Consider the following 23,096-nt stretch of genomic DNA (forward strand, 5'->3'; position numbering starts at 1 on the left):
TATATTATTTTCCGACTTGTATGGAAAACCTAGATCTTGTGCCATATCATAGTTACAAGATAGATGAAGTGAAACACAAAATAAGACAAAACTAAAAGTGAATCAAGCCAACTCAATAGTGGGGAAGCAACTCCAATAGTTTTTACATTAGAGAGTAGATCAACTGATTCATATACAGATATGGGAAACATTTTTTCTAATGCTGGGGCTGGAGTTTTACCATCCTTGTATGCTGATAATAAAAAACATGTAATTCAAAGAATACCCTCCTTTTAATCAAAAGATGTGAAGCCAAATTCACTTTTCTGCCTTGTGATTGTAAGTCTGATAACCTGTTTGAGCTTCAGTTTCTTTATCCATAAAATGAGGATCACTTCAGTTGCTCAGTCGTGTCCAACTCTTTGTAACCCCAAGGATTGCAGCATGCCAGGCTTCCCTGTCCATCACCAACTCCTGGAGTTTACTCAGACTCTTGTCCATTGAGTCCGTGATGCCATCCAACCATCTCATCCTCTGTCATCTCCTTCCCCTCCCACCTTCAATCTTTCCCAGCATCAGGGTCTTTTCCAGTGAGTCAGTTCTTTGCATCAGGTGGCCAAGGTATTGGAGTTTCAGATTCAGCATCAGTCCTTCCAATGAATATTCAGGACTGGTTTCCCTTAGGATGGACTGCTTTGCTCTCCTTGCAGTCCAAGGGACTCTCAAGAGTCTTCTCCAGCACCACAGTTCAAAAGCATCAATTCTTCCATGCTTAGCTTTCTTTACAGTACAACTCTCACATCTGTACATTACTACTGGAAAAACCATAGCTGGAGGGACCTTTGTAGGCACAGCAATGTCTCTGCTTTTTAACATGCTGTCTAGGTTGGTCAGAGCTTTTCTTTCGAGGAGCAAGCGTCTTTTAATTTCATGGCTGCAGTCACCATATGCAGTGGTTTTGGAGCCCAGAAAATAAAGTTTCTCACTGTTTACATTGTTTCCCCATCTATGATAGGACCAGATACCATGATCTTAGTTTTCTGAATGTTGAGTTTTAAGCCAACTTTTTCACTCTCCTCTTTCACTTTCATCAAGATAAAGTCTTTAATCAAATTATTGGTTTGATTCAACTTGTTTGATTCAACTTGTGATTGTGGCTACTATTATTTTGCATTCTGGGGCTTTCAACTAGTCCATGAGGTCCTGTGATCAGTCTTCTCAACAAATTAGTATTTCATGGCTATATATTTACTATAACATAAAAATTTTAAGTTGGAATTATATTTCTTTGGTTCTAAAGGAGCACTGTTCTTCAGTGACAAAGGGAAAGTAAAACTACAACTTTGTTTGAAGATCTTTCACACATGAGAACACATTTACTTGGGGAATTTGTTTTATGTAAATAATGTATTAACAGGTGCCTTTAAATCAGAGAGCCAAAAATAATTCTATGTACTAGTTAGGTAAAACAAAGACAAGATAAATTTTACTTTTTTTTTTTTCCTCCAGAAATACTAGTATTATCTACAAAAGTTGAATGATGAAATGTACTTATGAAACAAAGCCATTTTCTGCCATTTGTCAATCATAATGAATAATTTTAAAGTCTCATTTTCAATTAGATTATTTTAATATTTAACAATCTAAAATGTCCCAATCATATCCTTTAGAAAATGGTTAGGCTAGAATACTGCAGTTCTAATGATGACATTTTATTATGATAAAAATGACTTCATTAATTGATGACCATATATCAACTCATAAAGTAGATAAGGAATATAAAAAGTTTTCAAGCCTAAGACAATATAAACCAATCTGAATTATTTAGAATTTCCTTTTAGGAATAAGCATTTATGGTCCTTTTATTCTTACAAAAATACATGTTTGTTTATTTTAAATTAATCTAAAAAATTAAGTGGCCTGTGAATTTCTTTTGTAAGGTCTGTATAAGTTGGCAATATATTGATGTTATCACAAATTGTACCATTAACATATACTAAAAATTAAAAAAATAATGCACTTGTAGCAGAATGATACAAGATATAGCAAGTATTATAGGGAAGTTTGGATTTTTGTCCCAGATATTCCTATTTATGATTTTGGATCTATTTTAGAACATGTAAAATGTTTTTTAAAAATACATTGATGACTTTCTAAGATATTTGAAATATGATCTTTTAAAGAAATCAGTCTTGTTTTTCCTTTATTTTCTGCATCCTTGAAAGAACATTCACAATTTCATAATGAAAATGATATCAAAATGTCACTATACAGAGGATGAAAAATAGTACATTTAAGCATTACATGAGAGCTTTGTTTTAAGTTGAAAGTAACTGTGAAGTATAAAACTTCATCTAAATACAATGGTTAATTTCTGAAGAAAAATGTCTTTTGTTTTATAGAAGTTTTATTAATATATATCAATGTTTAGGCCTTAATGAATTTAGATAATTTAAAACTTATTTTACTGAATCTAGCTTAAATAATTAACTTGTATATTTTCACATTTACACGAAAAAATTTAATTGCATGAGAAACTTCTAAAGAGAATATAAACTGGAGTATTGACTTTCTTAAATATAGCCATAAACACTAAACCTAAATGTCTAATAGTATCAAAATAAAATGTTATAACTGAACAATTCTTTCCTATTAAGGGAAGAATACATCTTTCATTTATTCAGTTGGTTTATTGAATTGGAAAGAACATTTCCTTATCTATTATTTCTCCAAGAGAAAAAGAAAGAAAGAAAGAAAGTGAAGTCAGTCATGTCTGACTCTTTGCGACCCCATGGTCTGTAGCCAACCAGTCTCCTCTGTCCATGGAATTTTCCAGGCAAGAGTACTTGAGTGGATTGCTATTTCCCTTCTCCAGAGGATCTTCCTGACCCAGGGAGCAAACCCGAGTCTCCTGAATTGCAGGCAGGGTCTGAGCCACCAGGGAAGCACCATTTATTCAGTTGGTTTATTGAATTGGAAAGAACATTTCCTCATCTATTATTTCTCCAAGAGAGAATATGTTTAATTTTAATTTTTGATACACTGTCATTTCTGAAAATAAAATAGCTAAATATTGTACTGATATTTTAGAAAATAATTGCAGAGGCACAACTGAGTATTTATTTATGATGCTATATTCCACCACAGCCTCCAGAGTCCAAAACAGCATCCCATAATCAAACACTATTGTACCTTCAACTGTGCATATGAGTATCTACTGTTAGAGGGTTAAAGAAAGACTTTAAATAGCCTTGTTTCATTTCAGGTTTGATTTTGCCACCGAAAGAGTTTGTGCCAAGCTTAAAAAAAAACTCCCACTTTTAGAACTTTTTGGATTTTGGAACTGTAGTTAAGAGGTGGGAAACTGAGAATATTAGAACTGTAGTGCAAGTGGACTAGGAAAATAGTTCTGTATCTACATTAAGAGGTTGAATGCATAATTTTGGAAATAGGGCAAACTAATAACTATTTCTTTAAAGAGGATTTACCTGACAATGTAACACACACACAAACTTCAAATAAGCATTTTGCAAAATGTGAGGAAGAAATTAATGGAACCCAGGGGAAAAATAAAAGTTTAGATACAGAATAGATTTCCCTATGTGTAATTAGAACTTGTGAGTTCACCATCTTTGACACTAGGCTGTCTTATCTTCTCTTCTGCACATCCTCCAAAGACCATCTTGATTATCACTTAAGCATAAATGTTATGTAAACTTTATTCACAACCCATACCTTACCTCTGAATTCCAGACCCATATATGCAACTTCTTGGATACCTTCTTGGATACCTACAAAACATCACAAACTCAGTGTGTTCAAAACTAAACTTATGCTTCTTCGTCGCCCTCAAAAAACCCAGTCTTCTCTGCGAAGAGCATCACTGCTATTCAGTCATTTAAGCCAGAACCTCAGATGTCGTTTCTTAATCCATTTCTAAACATCGCTTGACTCCATATACTTGTTTCCATGTGACTGACAACCCTTATCACATGACCCTAATTCAAGCAGCCCTTTTTTCTTTCCTAGATTCTCATATTTTGCCCCTCTAAAATTCATCCCATTTAACTGCTACTGCCATCTTTCTTGTGATAAAGAAAATAAGATATCTTTATATTGCATGAATTGATGAATTGGCCCTAATGATCTTCCCAGCCTTATATCACACTCTGCTCTATTCATGTCATCCTCCTTTCACTGCATTTTTCTCATCTTATTTCTTCCCACCAGGAACTTCCTACATGCTTCTTTATCTCCATGGAATGTTTTGTTTTCTATACTCTTCCTCTCGTTCCTTCTTACTCAACCACCAGATCCAACCCTACCATTCCTTCTTTAGGGAAGTTGTCCCTAACTTTTGTCTAGATGATCTTTTTCTACAGGATCATAGTCATGTGTGTCTCTCCTGCCCCTCACTTGTAATACTTAAAAGTACAGATTAAAATCTGTCTCTTCCACCTGTTCATAAACTTCCTGAGAAGCGGGACCATGTTTCAATTTGCTCACCATTGTTTCCACACAACTGGCTCTCTATATAGGCATATACATATTTATTAAGTGAATGAATCGATGAAATTAATAATTAATAGCAGAAACTATCATTTGAATGATTTATTCCCATTTTTATCTAGGACCTTCTGCTTGATTTTGTGACACCTTTTACTTTCATAGGATTTATCACATTGTGTTATAACTATATTTTAATTATCTGTCTCTTCTAGTAGACTGTGAACTCTGAATACTGGGTTATATCTATTTTGTTCATAATTACATCCCCAGAGCTTATCACAGTAGTGTAAAACCTGATGTGTAGTAGGCACTCAAATATTTGTAGAATTAATGAATGCTAAGCCTGTAAATGCAATGTCATATATATTTTAAAGCATTATGGCTTAAGTTATCTGCGTTTTTCACATTAACTTGTTTCAGTTATTGATGATATTGCCAGGTGACTTTAATGTGTGTGTGTGGCTTTTGTGTCATTTTGAAGTCAGTGGGAAGTGGTCAGTGTCTGATGTGATTCTTAGTTGATACTTATTGCTCTTAATTTCTAAATACACGTATTCTTAAAAAACAGATAAACCACAGTCACTTCTGGCATTTGTTCTAATTCTTTTAAAGATATATGCATGTGTGCCTGCTAAGTCACTTCAGTCATTTCTAACTCATTGCAACCCTGTGGACTTAGCTCACCGGTCCTCTCTGTCCGTTTGTATCCTCCGGGCAAGAATACTGAAGTGGGTTGTCATTCCCTCCTCCAGGGGATCTTCTGTACTCAAGGATCGAACCTGAGTCTCTTATGTCTCTTGCATTGGCAGGAGGATTCTTTACCACTAGCGCCAGCTGGGATACAAAATGTAATTTTCCTGAGATGCTAACATAAAGTAAATCAATGCAAGTTAGATGGAGCTAGAAGGAGCTGTTAGGGAAAATAATACTTTACCGTAAAAATATGAGGGCTTGTGGAGTGCAAGCATTTTTTGCTGCTAGAATACTATTGAATTAGGAAAACTCTGCTTAATAATATTCATGCCTCTTTAAAGTCTCTTAAGTGTGGGCCTCTTCTAAAGACACACCATTGGAATTATCCAAATTCAAATGATTGGGAGTGAAGGAATATGTTACAATCACATTTTATATTATTATCCATTAAATAGCTTTGGATTATATAATGTTCAGCTGAAATATGCTGACAGCTATTCAGAAATCTAAGTAAAACTTTTGATGAACCCAGCCTACTTTGTTCAGTAGTTATATCTCAATCAGACAAGCTCGACTGTATAATTTTAGGTTTAGTCAAGATGAGATTTATGGGTATATCATATCCAAAGACTGCTGTGAAGAAAGTAAGATTTGAAGAAATGAGTTATTAATCTTTGCTACAGAATATTAACAAATGTCATGTGGCTTTTATGAGTAGGTATCTAGGAGGTAGTAGATTCATAAGCTCCCCAAAATAGATTTCTTCTTATATACCCCTGCTACTGGGAACATAATTAATAGTTACCTATTACTCACTTATGAAATCCAAGCTTTTACTTCATTTATTAAATTCAACCTTAGTACAAAATTAGCAAAATTAAATAAGTACCGTCATGTTGTAGTGAATGAGATTGTCTGTCTTGCTTTCTTATGTGTGTATATACGTGCTTGTGTGTGTGTGTGTGGTGGTAGTACATGTGTTTTTATTTACTATGACCAAATAGTAAATATGTATAAAATAAATATATTTCTTGCTGAGTATGTTTCTGTTTCTGTTTTTGCAGACAATCTTGCCTGATTGTTTTTTTCTTTTTTTTTTGCGAGTCAAATTAATGATGATAAAATGCCTTGTTATTGAGACAATTGCTTGTGTGATGTTTGCCACCACTTTTTAGTTTTGAATTTCAAAAGGCCAGTACCCAGAAGGTGTTTCGTCTCCCAGGGTCCATGCCCTCAGTTAAGATAAGTGGTCTCCAGGTGGATGGTGACGCATGGGTCACAGACCTGCTTTCTGGAAAGGAATGATTTTCCCTTGGGACTGGCTTTAACAAAGAGCACACTCTCATTAAACGTTTGCCGAGTGAATGTTGAAAGAATTAGCTGATGGCTTTTCTAATTATCTTACGATTTCTCTATAAAAATATAACTTTTAAAAGAGGCTATCATATATATTTGCATAAATATGAATTATGTTTAAAAGTTCTTATATGATTTGTCCCAATAGTTAAGAATATATGATACAAGTGGACAATATCATAGACAGAGAATCACAGGGTTGGTGAAGTCCTTCGCAGTTTTTGGTTTTTTGTACAGCTACCCACACAATTGTTTCTAAAATTTCCTCCCACAAAATACCCTTCCTGTTGGTATCCACTAGATAGGATCTGGAATTCATCTGAGGACTAAGTCAAAAGGCTATGGTGTGAAACAATGAAATGTAAATTTGGATAATTCATGTATTTAAAAGCATAATTTGAAAACCACTATGTGAGAATAAGAATGCCTCCTCATGGGAACAGAGAGAGCCCTTCTAGCCAGAACTGCTTGCCTGGCCTGTATTTCTCCACAGCTCTACTACCTACCAGGAGATTTTAAATACAAACACAAATAGGGCCACATAACACTTTGTTAGTTTTAATTTCTAACTTAATATTTACTGACATATAGGTGAAACATCCAAGACTGATCTAAACTCTGGAATTTAAAAAAAACCTCAGGTACCAGATTTTCTTCATCATCTTCTGTTGTGTCAGAGAATATCTGACTTTTTGTCGGTAGTACTGGCCTGCTTGCTCATGGATTTCCATCATTCTCTCAATAATCAGAGTTTTCCTGCATCTATTCTAGTCTAAAAATAGGAATAGAAATTTAAAAAAACATAAACACATAAACATTTTGCATTTGTGATTCTCCATTGATTGTATTTTCTACAACCAGAATGATTTTTTTTTTCTCTTCTTGACCAATTTCTTTAGCCTCTTATACTTGAAGGAATTGGTGTATTTCTAATTAAAAAAAAATACTTCAATTGACCCATTAAGTATATTCCCTTAGTTATCTTATTAATGAATGTAAGCATATTTATAGCATATCAACACATGCATTTCTAGTTTTTAAAAAGATCTACATCTCTTTATTAGATTGTGAGAGTTTACATTTGAAACACATTAAAAAAATTAGATGTTTTAAGCTGTTTCATTTTTGTAACTCCAAATAATGGAACTTCTGGAAAAAAAACATAATTTCTATCAAAAGCCTGCTGCTGCTGCTGCTGCTGCTAAATCGCTTCAGTCGTGTCCGACTCTATGCGACCCCATAGACGGCAGCCCACCAGGTTCCCCCGTCTCTGGGATTCGCCAGGCAAGAACACTGGAGAGGGTTGCCATTTCCTTCTCCAGTGCATGAAAGTGAAAAGTGAAAGTGAAGTCGCTCAGTCGTGTCTGACTCTTAGCAACCCCATGGACTGTAGCCTACCAGGCTCCTCCGTCCATGGGATTTTCCAGGCAAGAGTACTGGAGTGGGGTACCATTGCCTTCTCTGATCAAAAGCCTAGCTTGAGGTAATTGATACTGGGTTATGATTTAACCAGCTGATCCTGGCTAGATTAGTGTGCTTAAATATGAAGTCTGCTGTATAAATTGGTTTGGAAAACATTGACTATGGGTATCTAAGGGTCAAGTCAGATCAGTATAAAGTTTTATGTTTGGGCTTTCACTTGAGCTGATTCATTTTATGCTTTGGGCTTTTGATAGAATTTTCCAGACAAGAATACTGGAGTGGGTTGCCTTTCCCTACTCCACACCACATTTACAGCTCATAGTTATTTATAATGTTTTGGAAAATACGGAGAATATAAGTAAATAAATCCTTTTAAATGAAATAAAACAGATTTCTTCACATAGACAAAGTCTTGAACTTAAGCTGATCATTATTTTTAGTTTTCAGTAACAGCATTCCAGAGAGATAATGTTGAGACATAATTCAGAGTTCAAGAGATATGTTTTATTTATTATTTTTAATAGCAAAACTTCCTTACATCTGGGTGGTCTTAATCTCTTTGATAATCTAAAGAACCAATTCACAATCTGCAACTGCTCTGGCCTTATAGGTGAAGACTTTGAAACTCTGATATTGGTTTATCTCCCAGGTGGCTCAGTGGTAAAGAATCTGCCTGCCAAGTGGGAGACGTGGGTTCAATCTTGGGCCTGGAAGATTCCCCTGCAGAAGGAAATGGCAACCTACTTCAGTATTTTTGTCTGGGAAATCCCATGGATAGAGGAACTTGGAAGGCTACAGTCCATGGGGTCACAAAAGAGTCAGACTTAGCAAGTAAACAACAACAACGACAATACATTACTGAGCTTTTTGCTTTGTGTTCCAATAATTTCAATCAGAAACCAATATCCTGTAGTGCTTAGGAAGCCAGAACCTGTATTCCCATTCCTTCCCTTCCTAGTGGAATGATGACAGCCATACCATTTAACCTCTCTAAGTCCTAGTGTTTTCATTTATGTGGTGTAATGTAGATACTATTGATATCTATCTCCTAAGATTGTAACAAGAAGTAAATGAAATATGTACAAAATGCTTAGCAGAGTGCTTGATACTTGTTTCATATTTTTATATTTATCATTATTATCATTTTTGCTGTAGTTGATATTAATATTGCCCAAGTATATTGTAAATTTCTAGAACCCTAGGGTCACAACTATGACATCCCATGGACTCCTGATGTAACACAAAATGCAATAAGTACTCTAATGATGCTTTTAGCATCAGTGAATGAACAGCAAAAAATAAATTAGTTAATGAAAGTTGTATATTCTGATTTAACATACTTTTCTTAGAAAAATATACAGTGTTCTTTAGCATTCATTTACATTGTGTGAAAATCAATCAGATTTGTGAATCTGAAAATGCTATTTATAGTGTATGTTTTGTAGATGTGTGTGGATTAAGAAGGATTAATTTAAAACTGTAGAATAATCTAAATAGCTACTCTAAAAAATTACCACTGGCATTTTAATGAAATGTTATTTTACAACTTAAAGCTCATAGCAATATAATTAGTAATATGTGTAATCTTTATTACCAATCTTAATCTTTTTTATATGACTGAAAAATTATTTTATGGTAGTACAATTAAAATAATGCTAAAAATGTCAGCATAACAGAATTAAACTGAAGTAACTACTACAATATTGTAACCCAAACCAGCTAATTTAAATGCAAAATCCTTTGTAAAGGCTATTTATCTGAGCTAATGCATGTTAAGGGATTTAAGGAGTAGATTGTATAACTGAAATAAAAGGAAAAATAAGCACTGTACAGCAATCTTTACTATTGTTTAACATGAGGGAAATATTAAATAGGGTTATATATAGGCCACTTGAGGAAAATGTATTAGAAGCCATACTGCAGCATAGTAAATATAAACGGGGACTGCTGGGCAATCCTATTTTCAGAGGCTTTTAAAGGGAAAGCTTAAAATACTTAAAGTTGTCCTTATACAAATAATGGTATATCATTAACTATGATAATTAGACTGAAGATGCCCAAAATGTTAAGTTTATGTTTTGAAAGAGGAATTTCAAATTACTGGATAGTTGCTTAGTTGGCACATGACACCACTTAGATTTTTCTCTGATTGCTTTTCTGTCAATTCATAATGACTTTAATATAGTATTGTTATTATAAACTGAGAATACAGAAGGGTTTAAAATTAAGATTTTTTAAAGCTGAAAATGAACTCAGTATCAAAACCTTGAAAATATGGAAAATTGAAAAAAAATCACCTAGGTTTACATCACCCATAAAGTATCAGACAATATTTAGTATATTTATTTCTAGTCTCTGTTCCTTCATGGATAATTTCTTAAACTTTTAATTTAAAAAATTATAATTATATTTAATGTAATATTTATATATAATACAAAGGAATCTAGGAGAAATATATTATATAAAAATCCCTAATAATAGTGAATTAGCTGTATATTCCTTTCATTATTTTAGTCATTCTTACCAGATCCTCAAGAAGTTTTGCTGCCTATATATTTATTCCAGGTTTGGTACCAGTTGCATGTTACTTTAAGGGATATGCTTAAACAGTTGGTTAACATTTAAAGTATTTTCAGTTCAGCTCAGTCACTCAGTCATGTTCGACTCTTTGCGACCCCGTGGACTGCAGCACGCCAGGCCTCCCTGTCCATCACCAACTCCCAGAGTTGACTCAAACTCATGCCCATCAAGTCGGTGAGGCCATTCAATGATCTCATCCTCTGTCGTCCCTTTCTCCTCCAGCCTTCAATCTTTCCCAGCATCAGGGTCTTTTCCAATGAGTCAATTCTTCACATCAGGTGGCCAAAGTATTGGAGTTTCAGCTTCAGCATCAGTCCTTCCAATGTATAGTCAGGACTGATTTCCTTTAGGATGGACTGGCTTGAACTTGCAGTCCAACGGACTCTCAAGAGTCTTCTCAAGAGTCTTGAACACCACAGTTCAAAAGCATCAATTCTTCGGTGTTCAGCTTTCTTTATAGTCCAACTCTCACATCCATATATAACTACTGGAAAAACCAAAGCTTTGACTAGATGAACCTTTGTTGGTAAAGTAATGTCTCTATTTTTTAATATGCTGTCTAGGTTGGTCCCAGTTTTTCTTCCAAGGAACAAATGTCTTTTAAATTCATGGCTGCAGTCACCATCTGCAGAGACTTTGGAGCCCCCCCAAAATAAAGTCTCTCACTGTTTACATTGTTACCCCATCTATTTTGCCATGAAGTGATGGGACTGGATGCCATGACCTTTGTTTTTGATTGTTGAGCTTTAAGCCAATTTTTTCACTCTCCTGTTTCATCTTCATCAAGAGGCTCTTTAGTTCTTCTTCGCTTTCTGCCATAAGGGCTATGTCATCTGTATATCTGAGGTTATTGATATTTCTCCTGGCAATATCGATTCCAGCTTGTGCTTCATCCAGCCCAGCGTTTCTCATGATGTATGTACTCTGCATATAAGTTAAATAAACAGAGTGACAATATGTAGCCTTGACATACTCCTTTCCCAATTTGAAACCAATCTGTTGTTCCATGTCCTGTTCTAACTGTTGCTTCTCGACCTGTATACAGATTTCTCAGGAGGCAGGTCAGGTAGTCCAGTATTCCCATCTCTTGAAGAATTTTCCACAGTTTGTGGTGATCTACACAGTCAAAGACTTTGGCATAGTCAATGAAACAGAAGTAGATGTTTTTCTGGAACTCTCTCACTTTTTTGATGATCCAACAGTTGTTGCCAATTTGATCTCTGGTTCCTCTGCCTTTTCTAAATCCAGCTTGAACATCGGGAAGTTCACGGTTCACATATTGCTGAAGCCTGGCTTGGAGAATTTTGAGCATTACTTTGCTAGCATGTGAGATAAGTGCAATTGTGTGTTAGTTTGAACATTCTTTGGCATTGCCTTTCTTTGGGATTGGAATGAAAACTGACCTTTTCCAGTCCTGTGGCCACTGTGGAGCTTTCTAGATTTGCTGGCATAATGAGTGCAGCATTTTCACAGCATCGTCTTTTAGGATTTAAAATAGCTCAACTGGAATTCCATCACCTCCACTAGCTTTGTTTGTAGTGATGCTTCCTAAGGCCCACTTGACTTTGCATTCCAGAATGTCTGATCACACCAGCATGATTATCTGGGTCATGAAGATCTTTTTTGTACAGTTCTTCTGTGTATTGTTGCCACCTCTTCTTAATATCTTCTGCTTCTGTTAGGTCCATACCATTTCTGTCCTTTTTTGAGTCCATCTTTGCTTGAAATGTTCCCTTGGTATCTCTACTTTCTTGAAGAGATCTCTAGACTTTTCCATTCTATTGTTTTCCTGTATTTCTTTGCATTGGTTGTTGAGAAAGGCTTTCTTATCTCTCCTTGCTATTCTTTGGAACTCTGCATTCAAATGAGTATATCTTTCCTTTTCTCCTTTGCCTTTCACTTCTCTTCTATTTCTCTTCTCTTCTATCTTTTCACTTCTCTTCACTTCACAGCTATTTGTAAGGCCTCCTCAGACAACCATTTTGCCTTTTTGCATTTCTTTTCCTTGGGGACGGTCTTGATCCCTGTCTCCTGTACAGTGTCATGAACTTCTGTCCATAGTTCATCAGGCACTCTGCATATCAGATCTAATCCCTTGACTATTTACTAAAATATTTTAGTAAAGTTTAAATTATTCCTTAAAACTATAATCCATTAATATTTTATGTAAATTATGACAGATGTGTAGATCATAAATAAGAAAGAAACTGGACATTATAGTGTTTACTGTCATAATTCAGTTGTCAAAAGTGGAACTCCTTTACCAGATGATGCTACACATTGCATTTGTTTGTGTTCTATTTGGTAGGTCCCAGCACACTTGGAAAGTCCTGCAAGGACTCAGCTACAGAAGGTTCAGCAACAGCAAGTAAAACCCTTCATGACCCTTGACCACCAGATTCTCAACCAGACTTTTAAACGGTCACATCCTCCAACACCAAGCAGTGAACTTCTGGTGCAGCATGGACACCCGTCTCCCAAGAGTGACCTTGGTCTCGCTGGAAATCCGCTCACCAAGTTGCTGACTCTTGGTAAAGAAGATGACAATACAGAATGGCATGTATGTCTAATGACTGACTTATGAAAATATATAGTTTCTTGAAAAAAAAAAACTTCAAGAAATTGAAGTCAATATTTTTATAGTAAACATTCTATATGCAAATTTATTTAACAAAAAGGATGTCTTAATTTATTAATTTTTATAATTAGTTATTTCCATAATAATTGTTTTGCATGAAATATAACAATTCATTTAAAAATTTTCATTTCAGTTTTGTATCAATGTGAGTCAAAATATGTTCTATCAGTAATTTATGTTAAGAATATTTAGCTTTAATTGTACTGGTTTTCTGATAGTTTTAGTTAAAACATTTATCAACAGTTACATTCTCTGAAGTGCCCATTAAGATGAAACAAGTGGAATTTAAATAATAGTAAAAATTTACTCTAGAAATGTTTATCAGAATGAGACTAATAGTCTTCTTGCACTTAATATTTTATAGTATTATATCTGAATTTTTAATTATTGATTATTCATTCCTTTCTATTTTCAACAAATACTTGCTTTACATTTACTAAGTAAGAGAAAACTTGAGATGCTGAAGATATAAAATGAATGAGTGTCTAGTTTTGTGGAGTTCATAATTATTGTGACTTGTTTGTAAATGGACCTTAAAAAAGTCCTGAAAAATCAGTAGAAGTGGGAAAGAACTAGAACTGGGAAAAAGACTTCCTTTAATATTTCAATGTAGGAAATCTACATCAATAACTGAGTTTTCTATTCTTCTCTATTTTTCCATTTGATTAGTTAGATGAAGCCATGATCCTATTTGCTCCTAGATTTAATCTCCCAATCTACATTCCTGGTGATTTTTACTGAATTCAGGTCACTGCTTTTAAGGGAAGTCTATAGTCTCCAGGTGCAAAAGAATAATACTCAGTATCTCAGTATTTAAATTCCAAATGATAGAGGAAAATTTTCTTTTGCAAATTTTATGTTAATCTAGAAAAGCAAAAAGAGGAAGGATCTAGTAGATTGTTTAATAAAATATAAAGCACTCACAAAACAGGACTAGTTAAAATCCAAAACTGAATATAAATCTCTACATGTATATTTACTTAAACTTTTCCATAACAAATATATAAAGAATTTTCCAAAAAAACATGTAGAACTAGATTCTCTGTTCACTCTATGAAGATCATAAAAATATATATAAGATGAGAATCATCTGTTCATCTGTACAGTAAATATTAGAACTCACCCAATACAATTTGTCTTATAACCACCTTCATTCAAAGTTTTCTCTTTTGTGGAAGGTTGATTTACAAAGGAAAAAACAAATTCCAAAAGCTATGCATAGGTCTGTCTATTCTAGGCAAAACCCAGAAAATGATCAGAGTATGTATCTTATGAAATATGATGCTGTGATAGTATAGCAGTTAGTACTCTGTGTTGTGAAATATGTTTTCTAAAAAATGAGAAAGGATGAGTAACATATGTTAATTTTCTCAGTAAGCAGTTTTATTCCTTAGGAACACAGCTTTCACTTTATAATAAGCTTGTACATTATAAGAGAAGTTTACCTGATCTTAGTGGTCCTTTATGTGGTGTCAGTCAAAACCACTTGCATGGCTGGGAAGGGTTGAAAGCTTCAATATGTGCAATGGTCTAGGTCTAGGTCTAGCATGCACGCTGGCTGCAGATAAACATTTTCTAAATTTTTAACCATTTTTCTTTAACTGTGTATTAAAAGGCTCTTCTGTCATTAATGTTCAGTTAATCATAGTTTTATTTCATCTGTTATAGTTTTAATGTGTGTGTTTTTAAATTTAATTTATCATGGACACATTTTCACATACTGCCATCAATTCCAGTTTTGCTGTCTCTAGTAGCTGCGATACATCCTACTTTTTTGCCATTTGCTGATATTCTTTGATTAGTTCTAGGAGTCCTTGTCACAAAGCAGGAAGTGTGCAGTCTTTACAGTCAGACAGCATGAGGTTAAAACCACTGCTTACTAGTTGTGGGGTCTCAATCCTTAACCTCTCTTACTAACATTTCTACAGCTTGAAGAGTTCTTTTGATACTCACATTTTCTGGGTGGGTTGTAGGGAACTTCTGTGATCTTTCATTTTTATGATTACTTTAAATTATTTTTTATTGAGGAATAATTGACATAATAACTGTATACATTTGAGACATATAGAATGATGATTTAATTTGCCTATATTGTGAAATGATTACCACAATAGATTCAGTTAACATCCATCTTGTCATGTAGACACAATAAAAGAAAAAGAGGATTGAAAACTTTCCTGTACACCATATAACATTGTTAAATATAGTTGTTGCATTGTAGTACATTATATCCCTAGTAGTTGTTCATCCTATAATTTTAGTTTGTATCTTGTGACCACCTTTCTCCAATTCCATACCACATTCCTCCACCCCACTTCTGGTAGCCACAAGTATGATCTCTTTTTCTATGAGGTTTTTTTGTTTTTTGTTTTATAATCCATATATAAGTGATATCACACACTATTTGTCTTTCTCTGTCTGACTTATTTCACTTGGCATAATGCCCTCAAGGCCTATTCTTGTTGTTGCCAATGATAAGATTTCCTTGTTTTTTCATGCCTAAATAGCATTCTTATTTATATATTTAGTTTCTTTAGCCATTCACTGATGGGTGGACACAGGTTGCTTTCATATCTTGGTTTTGTAAATACTATGAACATGGGGATGCAGATATCTTTTCAAAGTATTGTTTTTATTAGCTTTGGGTATATTCCCAGGAGTGGAATTTTAGTATCATATGGTAGTTCTATTTTTAATTTTTTTCAGGATCCTGAATACTGTTTTCTATAGTAGCTGTATCAATTTACAGTCTCACCAATATCATAAAAGGGTAAGTTTTTTCCACATCCTGGTCAGCATTATTATTTTATCTTTTTGTGATTGCTATTCTCATAGGTATAAGGTGATATCTTATTGTGGTTTGAATTTGCATTCCCCTAATAACTAATGACGTTAAGCATCTTTTCATGTACCTGTTGGCCTTTTGTTTATTTTCTTTGGAGAAATATGTATTCAGGTCCTTCTCTCATTTTTTTAATTGCATTTTTATTGTTGTTGTAGGAGCTTTTCTATAGGTCTTGGTTATTAACTCCTTATCAGATGTATGGTTTGCAAAAATTTTTTTTCCCTTTTCCATAGATTGATCACTGGCGAATTATGCTTTTAATATGTGCTGAGTTTAGTTTGCTAGTATCTTATTGAGAACTTTTGCATCTATATTCGTCAGGGATATTGGCCTATAGCTTTCTTTTTTAGTAATCTCATTTTCTGATTTTAGTATCAGGACAATGCTGGCCTCATAAAATCAGTTTGAAAGTGTTCCCTCCTCTTTGATTTTTTGGGAAGACTTTGAGAAGGATTGGTGTTAATTCTCCTTGAAATGTTTGGTAAAATTCACCAGAAAAAGTCATCTGGTCCTGGGTTTTTCTCATTGGGGGATTTTTTTATTACTAATTTAACTTAATCTCCGCTAGTACTTGGTATATTCAGATTTTCTACTTCTTCCTGATTCAATCTTAATAAGTTTTATGCTTCTAAGTATTTTTCCATTTCTTCTAGGTTTCACAGTTTTTTGAAAAATATAGTTGTTCTGTGTTGCCCTTTATGATCCTTTGAATTTGTTCAAATCTACCCTTTCCTTATTGATTCTCTGTGTGGATAATCTATCCATTGTTGAGAGTGGTAAAAAGTCTTCAATCATTACTGTTTATAATTGTTGTTTATTTTTCTTATTAGCTCTGTTAGTTGTTGCTTTATATATTTATATGTTCTTATGTTGGACTCATAAATTGTTATATCAGTTTGATGTGTTGACCCCTTTACTTTTATATAATGACTTTCCTTGTCTCTCTCTCTCTTTTTTTTTTTTTTTTGGCCATTTTTAGTTTTGTCTATTTTGTCTGATGTAATCAATGTAAACTATTCCTGCTTTCTTTTAGTTACCATTGTTTGAAATGTCTTTTTCCATCCCTTCACTCTCAATCTCTATCTTACAGTGAAAGTAAGTCTCCCAGAGACAGTGGTTCTTGAATCTTTTTTTTTAAATCCACTCATTCACACTATGTCTTTGAATTGGATAATTTAATCTGTTTATATTTAAAATGATTACTGATAGGTAAGGGCTTGTGTGTGCTTGTGCTCAGTCATGCCTGACTTTTCACAACCTCCTGGACTGTAGCCCACCAGGTTCCTCTGTCCATGGAATTTTCCAGGCAAGAATACTGGAATGAAGTGCAGTTTTCTACTCCGAGGGATCTTTCTGACCCAGGGATCGAACCTGTGTCTCTTGCATCTACTGCCTTGGCAGACAGACGTTTTATCACTGCATCACCTAGGAAGCTGTAAGGGCTTCCTACAACAAAATGTTATTAGTTGCTTTCTGGTTGTTTGGTAGCTTCAACAATTTCTGTTTCTTATCCCGCTATCTTTTTGTTCTGTTTTGTTTTGCCTTTTGGAATCAACATGCTTTGACTTATTTTTTTTTTTTTTCCATTTATTTTTATTAGTTGGAGGCTAATTACTTTACAATATTATAGTGGTTTTTGTCATACATTGACATGAATCAGCCATGGATTTGACTTCTTTATCAAGTTCTTTTGTGTAATTAGTGTAAGATTTTCCCTGTGTGTTCCAGGGCTCAGTTGCTTCAGTCTCTTCCAACAATCAACTGTAGTGCACCAGGTGTGGGATTCTTCAGGCAAGATGCTGGAGGCTGTTGCCACGCCCTTCTCCAGGGGATCTTCCCAGTTCACAGGTTGAACCCCTGTCTCTTATGTCTTCTGCACTGGCAGATGGGTTCTTTACCTCTAGCACCACCTGCAGTGTTTTCCATGAGACTTTACACAAAATTTGTTCATTGTCCAGTCTCTCAGGTGTGTCTGACTCTTTGCAACCCCAAGGACTGCAGCACACCAGGCTTCCCTGTCCTTTACCATCTCCCATAGTTTGGTCAAACTCATTTCCATTGAGTCATCCAACCATCTTGTCCTCTGTCATCCCCTTCTCCTCCTGCCTTCAATCTTTCCCAGCATCAGGGTCTTTTCTAATGAGTCAGCTCTTCCCATCAGGTGGCCAAAGTATTGGAGCTTCAGTTTCAGCACCAGTCTTCCCAATGAGTATTCAGGACTGATTTCCTTTACGACTGACTGTTTTGATCTCCTTGCAGTCCAATGGACTCAAGAGTCTTCTCCGGCAACACAGTTCAAAAACATCAATTCTTTGGCTCTCAGTCTTCTTTATGGTCCAACTTTCACATCCATACATGACCACTGGAGAAAACATAGCTTTGACTAGATGGACCTTTGTTGGCAAAGTAATGTCTCTGCTTCTTAATATGTTGTCTAGCTTTGTCATAACTTTTCTTCCAAGGAGCAAGTGTCTTTTAATTTCATGGCTGCAATCACCATCTGCAGTGATTTTGGACCCCAAGAAAATAAAGTCTGTCACTGTTTCCATTGTTTCCCCATCTATTTGCCATGAAGTGATGGAACTGGATGCCATGATCTTTGTTTTCTGAATGTTGAGTTTTAAGCCAGCTTTTTCACTCTCCTCTTTCACTTTCATCAAGAGGCTCTTTAGTTCTTCTTTACTTTCTGCCATAAGGGTGGTGTCATCTGCATATCTGAAGTTATTGTATTTCTCCCTGCAATCTTGATTCCTGTTTGTGCTTCATCCAGCTGGGCATTTTGTGTGATGTACTCTGCATTGAAGTTAAATAAGCACGGTGATAATATACAACTTTGATGTATTCCTTTCCCAATTTTGAACCAGTTCATTGTTTCATGTCCAGTTTTAACAGTTGCTTCCTGACCTGCATACAGGTTTCTCAGGAGGCAGGTAAGGTGGTCTGGTATTCCCATCTGTTTAAGAATTTTCCAGTTTGTTTGATCTACACAGTCAAAGGCTTTAGCGTAGTCAGTGAGTCAGAAGTAGATGTTGTTCTACAATTCTCTTGCTTTTTCTATGAGTCAACAGATGTTGGCATTTTGATCTCTGATTCCTCTGCCTTTTCCAAATCCATCTTGTAACACCCTATTTTAAATTGATAGCAAGTAACTTCAATAGAATTTGTATTCTTTGTACTTCTCCTCAGTTATTGCTGTTAAAATGTTTATGTTATTGTATCAGATTATTAATAATAGATTATTCTATTTATTCTATTTCTTAATTTTGTTTCAGTATTGACCATCTGGTGATGTCCATGTGTAGAGTCTTCTCTGGTATTGTTGGAAGAGGGTGTTTGCTGTGACCAGTGTGTACTCTTGGCAAAACTCTGTTAGCCTTTGACCTGCTTGTTTTGTACTCCAAGGCCAAATTTGCCTGTTACTCCAGGTATCTCGACTTCCTACTTTTGCATTCCAGTGCCCTATAATAAAAAGGACATCATTTTTTTTTATGTAGGTTACTAAACTTCCTCAAAAGGATTATTCTGAATTCTGTATTGATTTATCAGACAGTTCACAGATCTCCATTTATTTAGAGTTAGTTATCCGAGTTTTATTAGTTCCCTTAGGTAGTATCATATTTACCTGACTTTTTGTGATCCTTAATTCCTTGCATTGGTTTCTGTGCATCTGATTAATAGGGCTGCCCTAGCGGACTTTACAGGCTTGCTTTGTCAGTGACAGTTCTTCACCAGGCTGCTCAGTTCTGGTTTCTGGGTGAGTCTGCCACTAAAGTCTTTGTGCAGATAATTCCTGTTTTTATGATCTATTTGTGCCAGGCAACTGAGGACATGGATTGGGGGTTGTGCCACCAGCTGAGAGCAGCAGGATAGGACTGCTGGCTTTGTTCCTTACACAAGTGAGGCTGTTGAATGGGCTCCATAGTTGCTTGAATTCTCTGATCAGGCTTACAACAAAGGTCTGTCTAGTCAAGGCTATGGTTTCTCCAGTAGTCATGTATGGATGTGAGAGTTGAACTATAAAGAAGGCTGAGTGCTGAAGAATTGATGCTTTTGAACTGTGGTGTTGCAGAAAACTCTTGAGAGTCCTTTGGACTGCAAGGAGATCCAACTAGTCCATCCTAAAGGAGATCAGTTCTGGGTGTTCATTGGGAGGACTGATGCTGAAACTGAAACTCCAATACTTTGGCCACCTGATGTGAAGAGCTGACTCATTTGAAAAGACCCTGATGCTGGGAAAGATTGAGGGCAGGAGGAGAGGGGATGAGAGAGGATGAGATGGTTGGATGGCATCACCGAATCAATGGACATGGTTTTGGGTGGACTCTGGGAGTAGGTGATGGACAGGAAGGCCTGGTGTGCTGCAGTTCATGGGGTCGCAAAGAGTTGGAAATGACTGAATGACTGAACTGAACTGAACCGAACTGAATTAGATAGTTGGGACTGAATGTAGCAAATATAGCAGATGGGGCTATGAATTAGCTTCCCTCTCCTGGCAGAGAAGCAGGCCAGGGCCCTTGGCCTATGCAGTTCATTGTCTGGGGGCCTGAATAAGGCCTGAGTAGTCACTGAATTGAAGAAGGCAATGGCACCCCACTCCAGTACTCTTGCCTGGAAAATCCCATGGACAGAGGAGCCTGGTAGGCTGCAGTCCATGGGGTCACTAAGAGTCAGACATGACTGAGTGAATTCACTTTCACTTTTCACTTTCATGCATTGGAGAAGGAAATGGCAACCCACTCCAGTGTTCTTGCCTGGAGAATCCCAGGGACGGGGGAGCCTGGTGGGCTGGCATTTATGGGGTCTCATAGAGTCGGACACGACTGAAGTGACTTAGCAGCAGCAGCATACACTGAATTCCCTGGTCAGGTGAGGCCACCGATTTTGCTCTACGGGGGAAGTCATGGGTTGTGTTCTCTGTTCAAGTGCCACTGTATGTGGGGCTATTGAATGGGCCATGCATCTTCCCCTGTGCTCTGGTTAAGTTCCCTGGAAGAATAGGTTGAAGGCTGTATTCAATAATGAGCAAGACTATTAATTAGATTCCCTGCCCAGATAGTAAAAGAAGCTGCTCTAAAACTAGGAAAGCTCTTTGTGATCTTAGCTCAGTCTGACCCACACTCAAGTTCCTTGGCTGAAGAGCGCCACTGGCTTTGTTCTCCAGTTCTGTTTACTGTTTGCTCAGCTTACAGCTTTCAGGATTCTTGCTAGCCCTTCTGATCAGTTGGAGTCAGAGGACACTATTCACAGTGGGTGAAACTGTTTCAGGCCCTATGCCTGGGAGGGAGGGGATTGGGCCCCTCCAGGCTATTTTCAATTTTCCAAAGAGGTTCTCAAGTTACAGAGAGGCCAGGAGCTACCCTCAGCCTTGACTATGAATTAATCTTCCTACTTGTGCCTACATGGGAAGATCCCATGGCTGGTATTGGCTTTGCTCTGGGGGTGATCTGCTCTGCTTGTCCCCCTGCCTCTTGGCGTGAACACCACTGTACCACACAGCTTCCAGGAGTTGTCCCTAGCTCTTCCGGTCAGATGAGGCTGCCAGGGGCCTCTGACTCATCATCTTGCCTGGGTATGGGCAAATGGGCTCTACAACTGATAAAACTTCTTTGAGGATCTGAATCAGTCAAATCTGCACACCCTCCAACCAATTATCTGGTCAGAGTGTACCCCTGATTGGGTTCTGCTGACAAGTGAAGGTGCTGGTTGGGGTTGCTCCTCAGGCATTAAAGGACTGTCTGCCAAGATCTGTGTGCTGGTGTTACAAGCCCTCCTTGCTTCTCTATCATAGTCAGATTCCCAGCGACTGGATCCCATAGATTCCTCTCAATTCCCATGGTAAGAAATCAAAGTAGGGGCTCCCACAAAGCATCTTCACAATGTTGAAGCTGACTGGTTGTCCCCGTTGGGTTCTCTTTTCCCACTGGAGCAACCAGGGACTCAGAGACCTCTCTGCGGAGTGTTGTGCTGTCTTAGTGAAACCAGTAGGTGTCGTTTCCGGGGCTCCACAGAGTTCTGGCACCACAGGCTTTTAAGTCTCAATGCAAAGAGTTCAGCAAAAGCACATTGGTAGGTGAGAAGAGATTTACTAGAATAGGACGCTTTTGAGACTTACAAGTTGGTGAGCGAGAAATGCTGCGTCCTGAGAACTTAGTGGGCTACAGTTTTATAACCAAAGGAAAAGTGGGGAGTGGGAGAAGATCATCTTTGTCCTCCTTGAGTAGACATCTTGTTTCCATCGTTGGTTCTTCCCTCACACAGGGCAGTGAGCTTTACTTGTCCCTCCATATATGGTTAGGGCGGGACTGTCATAGCACTTTGGAAAAATATTTTCAAGTCTCAGTACAATGAGACTTGTACAATGAAAGACACTCAGTACAATGAGAGTCTTTCATTTTGTAAAAATCACCTTCCCATAAATAATTGTTTGTTGTGTTCACAGAACCTGTTTGGGGGGTCATTAATTACTGAGCTTATTGGGAAGGATGTGGGTCTCATGCTACCATTTTTTTGTTGTTGTTTGGGGGCATGTCTCGTGTTTCTGTTGCATGGTTTTGTTGCTAAGCAAGTCTGCTTGGTTTTGTGGTTAAGCAAACATGCTTTCTCTAGTAATGCTTAATTTACAGGAGTTTTCCATCTTTTTCTACCTAATTTCCCCTCGTGGGATTAGCTATTTAATCACCTATTTTGTCCCCTCCTTCTGTCCCTATCACTAGGGGAGGGTCAATGAGATCAACGTGTAGCTGCTTCTCTCACCTTCTAATGCAGACTGCCTTGATCTCTGAGGTTCAGGGGGTATTTCAGCCTCACCCCCATGCTCTAGGATTCTCTCAGTGGTGTTTTGTTTCTGAATAGACATTAATTGTTCTCAGGAAGTGGATTGAATTCAGGAACTATCTGTGTTTCCATCTTAGTGATGTCACTTACATTTTAAAAGTTTCTAACACAAGGGCAGTGTGAATGCTCAGGAGATGGTGGTTGCCAAATTTTGGTATTTCTTTCTTCTGTGCTTATCCTCCTGTGACATCAGGGAACACATCATTAATTCAAATAATATACAGCCTTGACTTACTCCTT

The 23,096-nt window shown here is 36.5% G+C and overlaps 1 protein-coding gene across 5 annotated transcripts in view; it reads left to right on the forward strand.

Annotated features, from left to right (window-relative positions):
* TFEC (transcription factor EC) overlaps nt 1-23,096 on the forward strand; it is a 223,564-nt gene that overhangs the window by 138,748 nt on the left and 61,720 nt on the right. For 4 of the 5 annotated variants that reach the window (XM_061165319.1, XM_061165315.1, XM_061165316.1 and 1 more), the window contains one exon: nt 12,848-13,099. In XM_061165319.1, the coding sequence (XP_061021302.1) occupies nt 12,920-13,099 (180 nt within the window). In that variant the 5' untranslated portion in view covers nt 12,848-12,919. Of the gene's footprint in view, nt 1-12,847; nt 13,100-15,883; nt 15,948-23,096 lie in introns of those variants that run through there. The other variant, XM_061165320.1, reaches the window with a different exon arrangement.

Source organism: Dama dama, chromosome 18 (genome assembly GCF_033118175.1).
Source record: "Dama dama isolate Ldn47 chromosome 18, ASM3311817v1, whole genome shotgun sequence".
Lineage (NCBI taxonomy): Eukaryota > Metazoa > Chordata > Mammalia > Artiodactyla > Cervidae > Dama > Dama dama.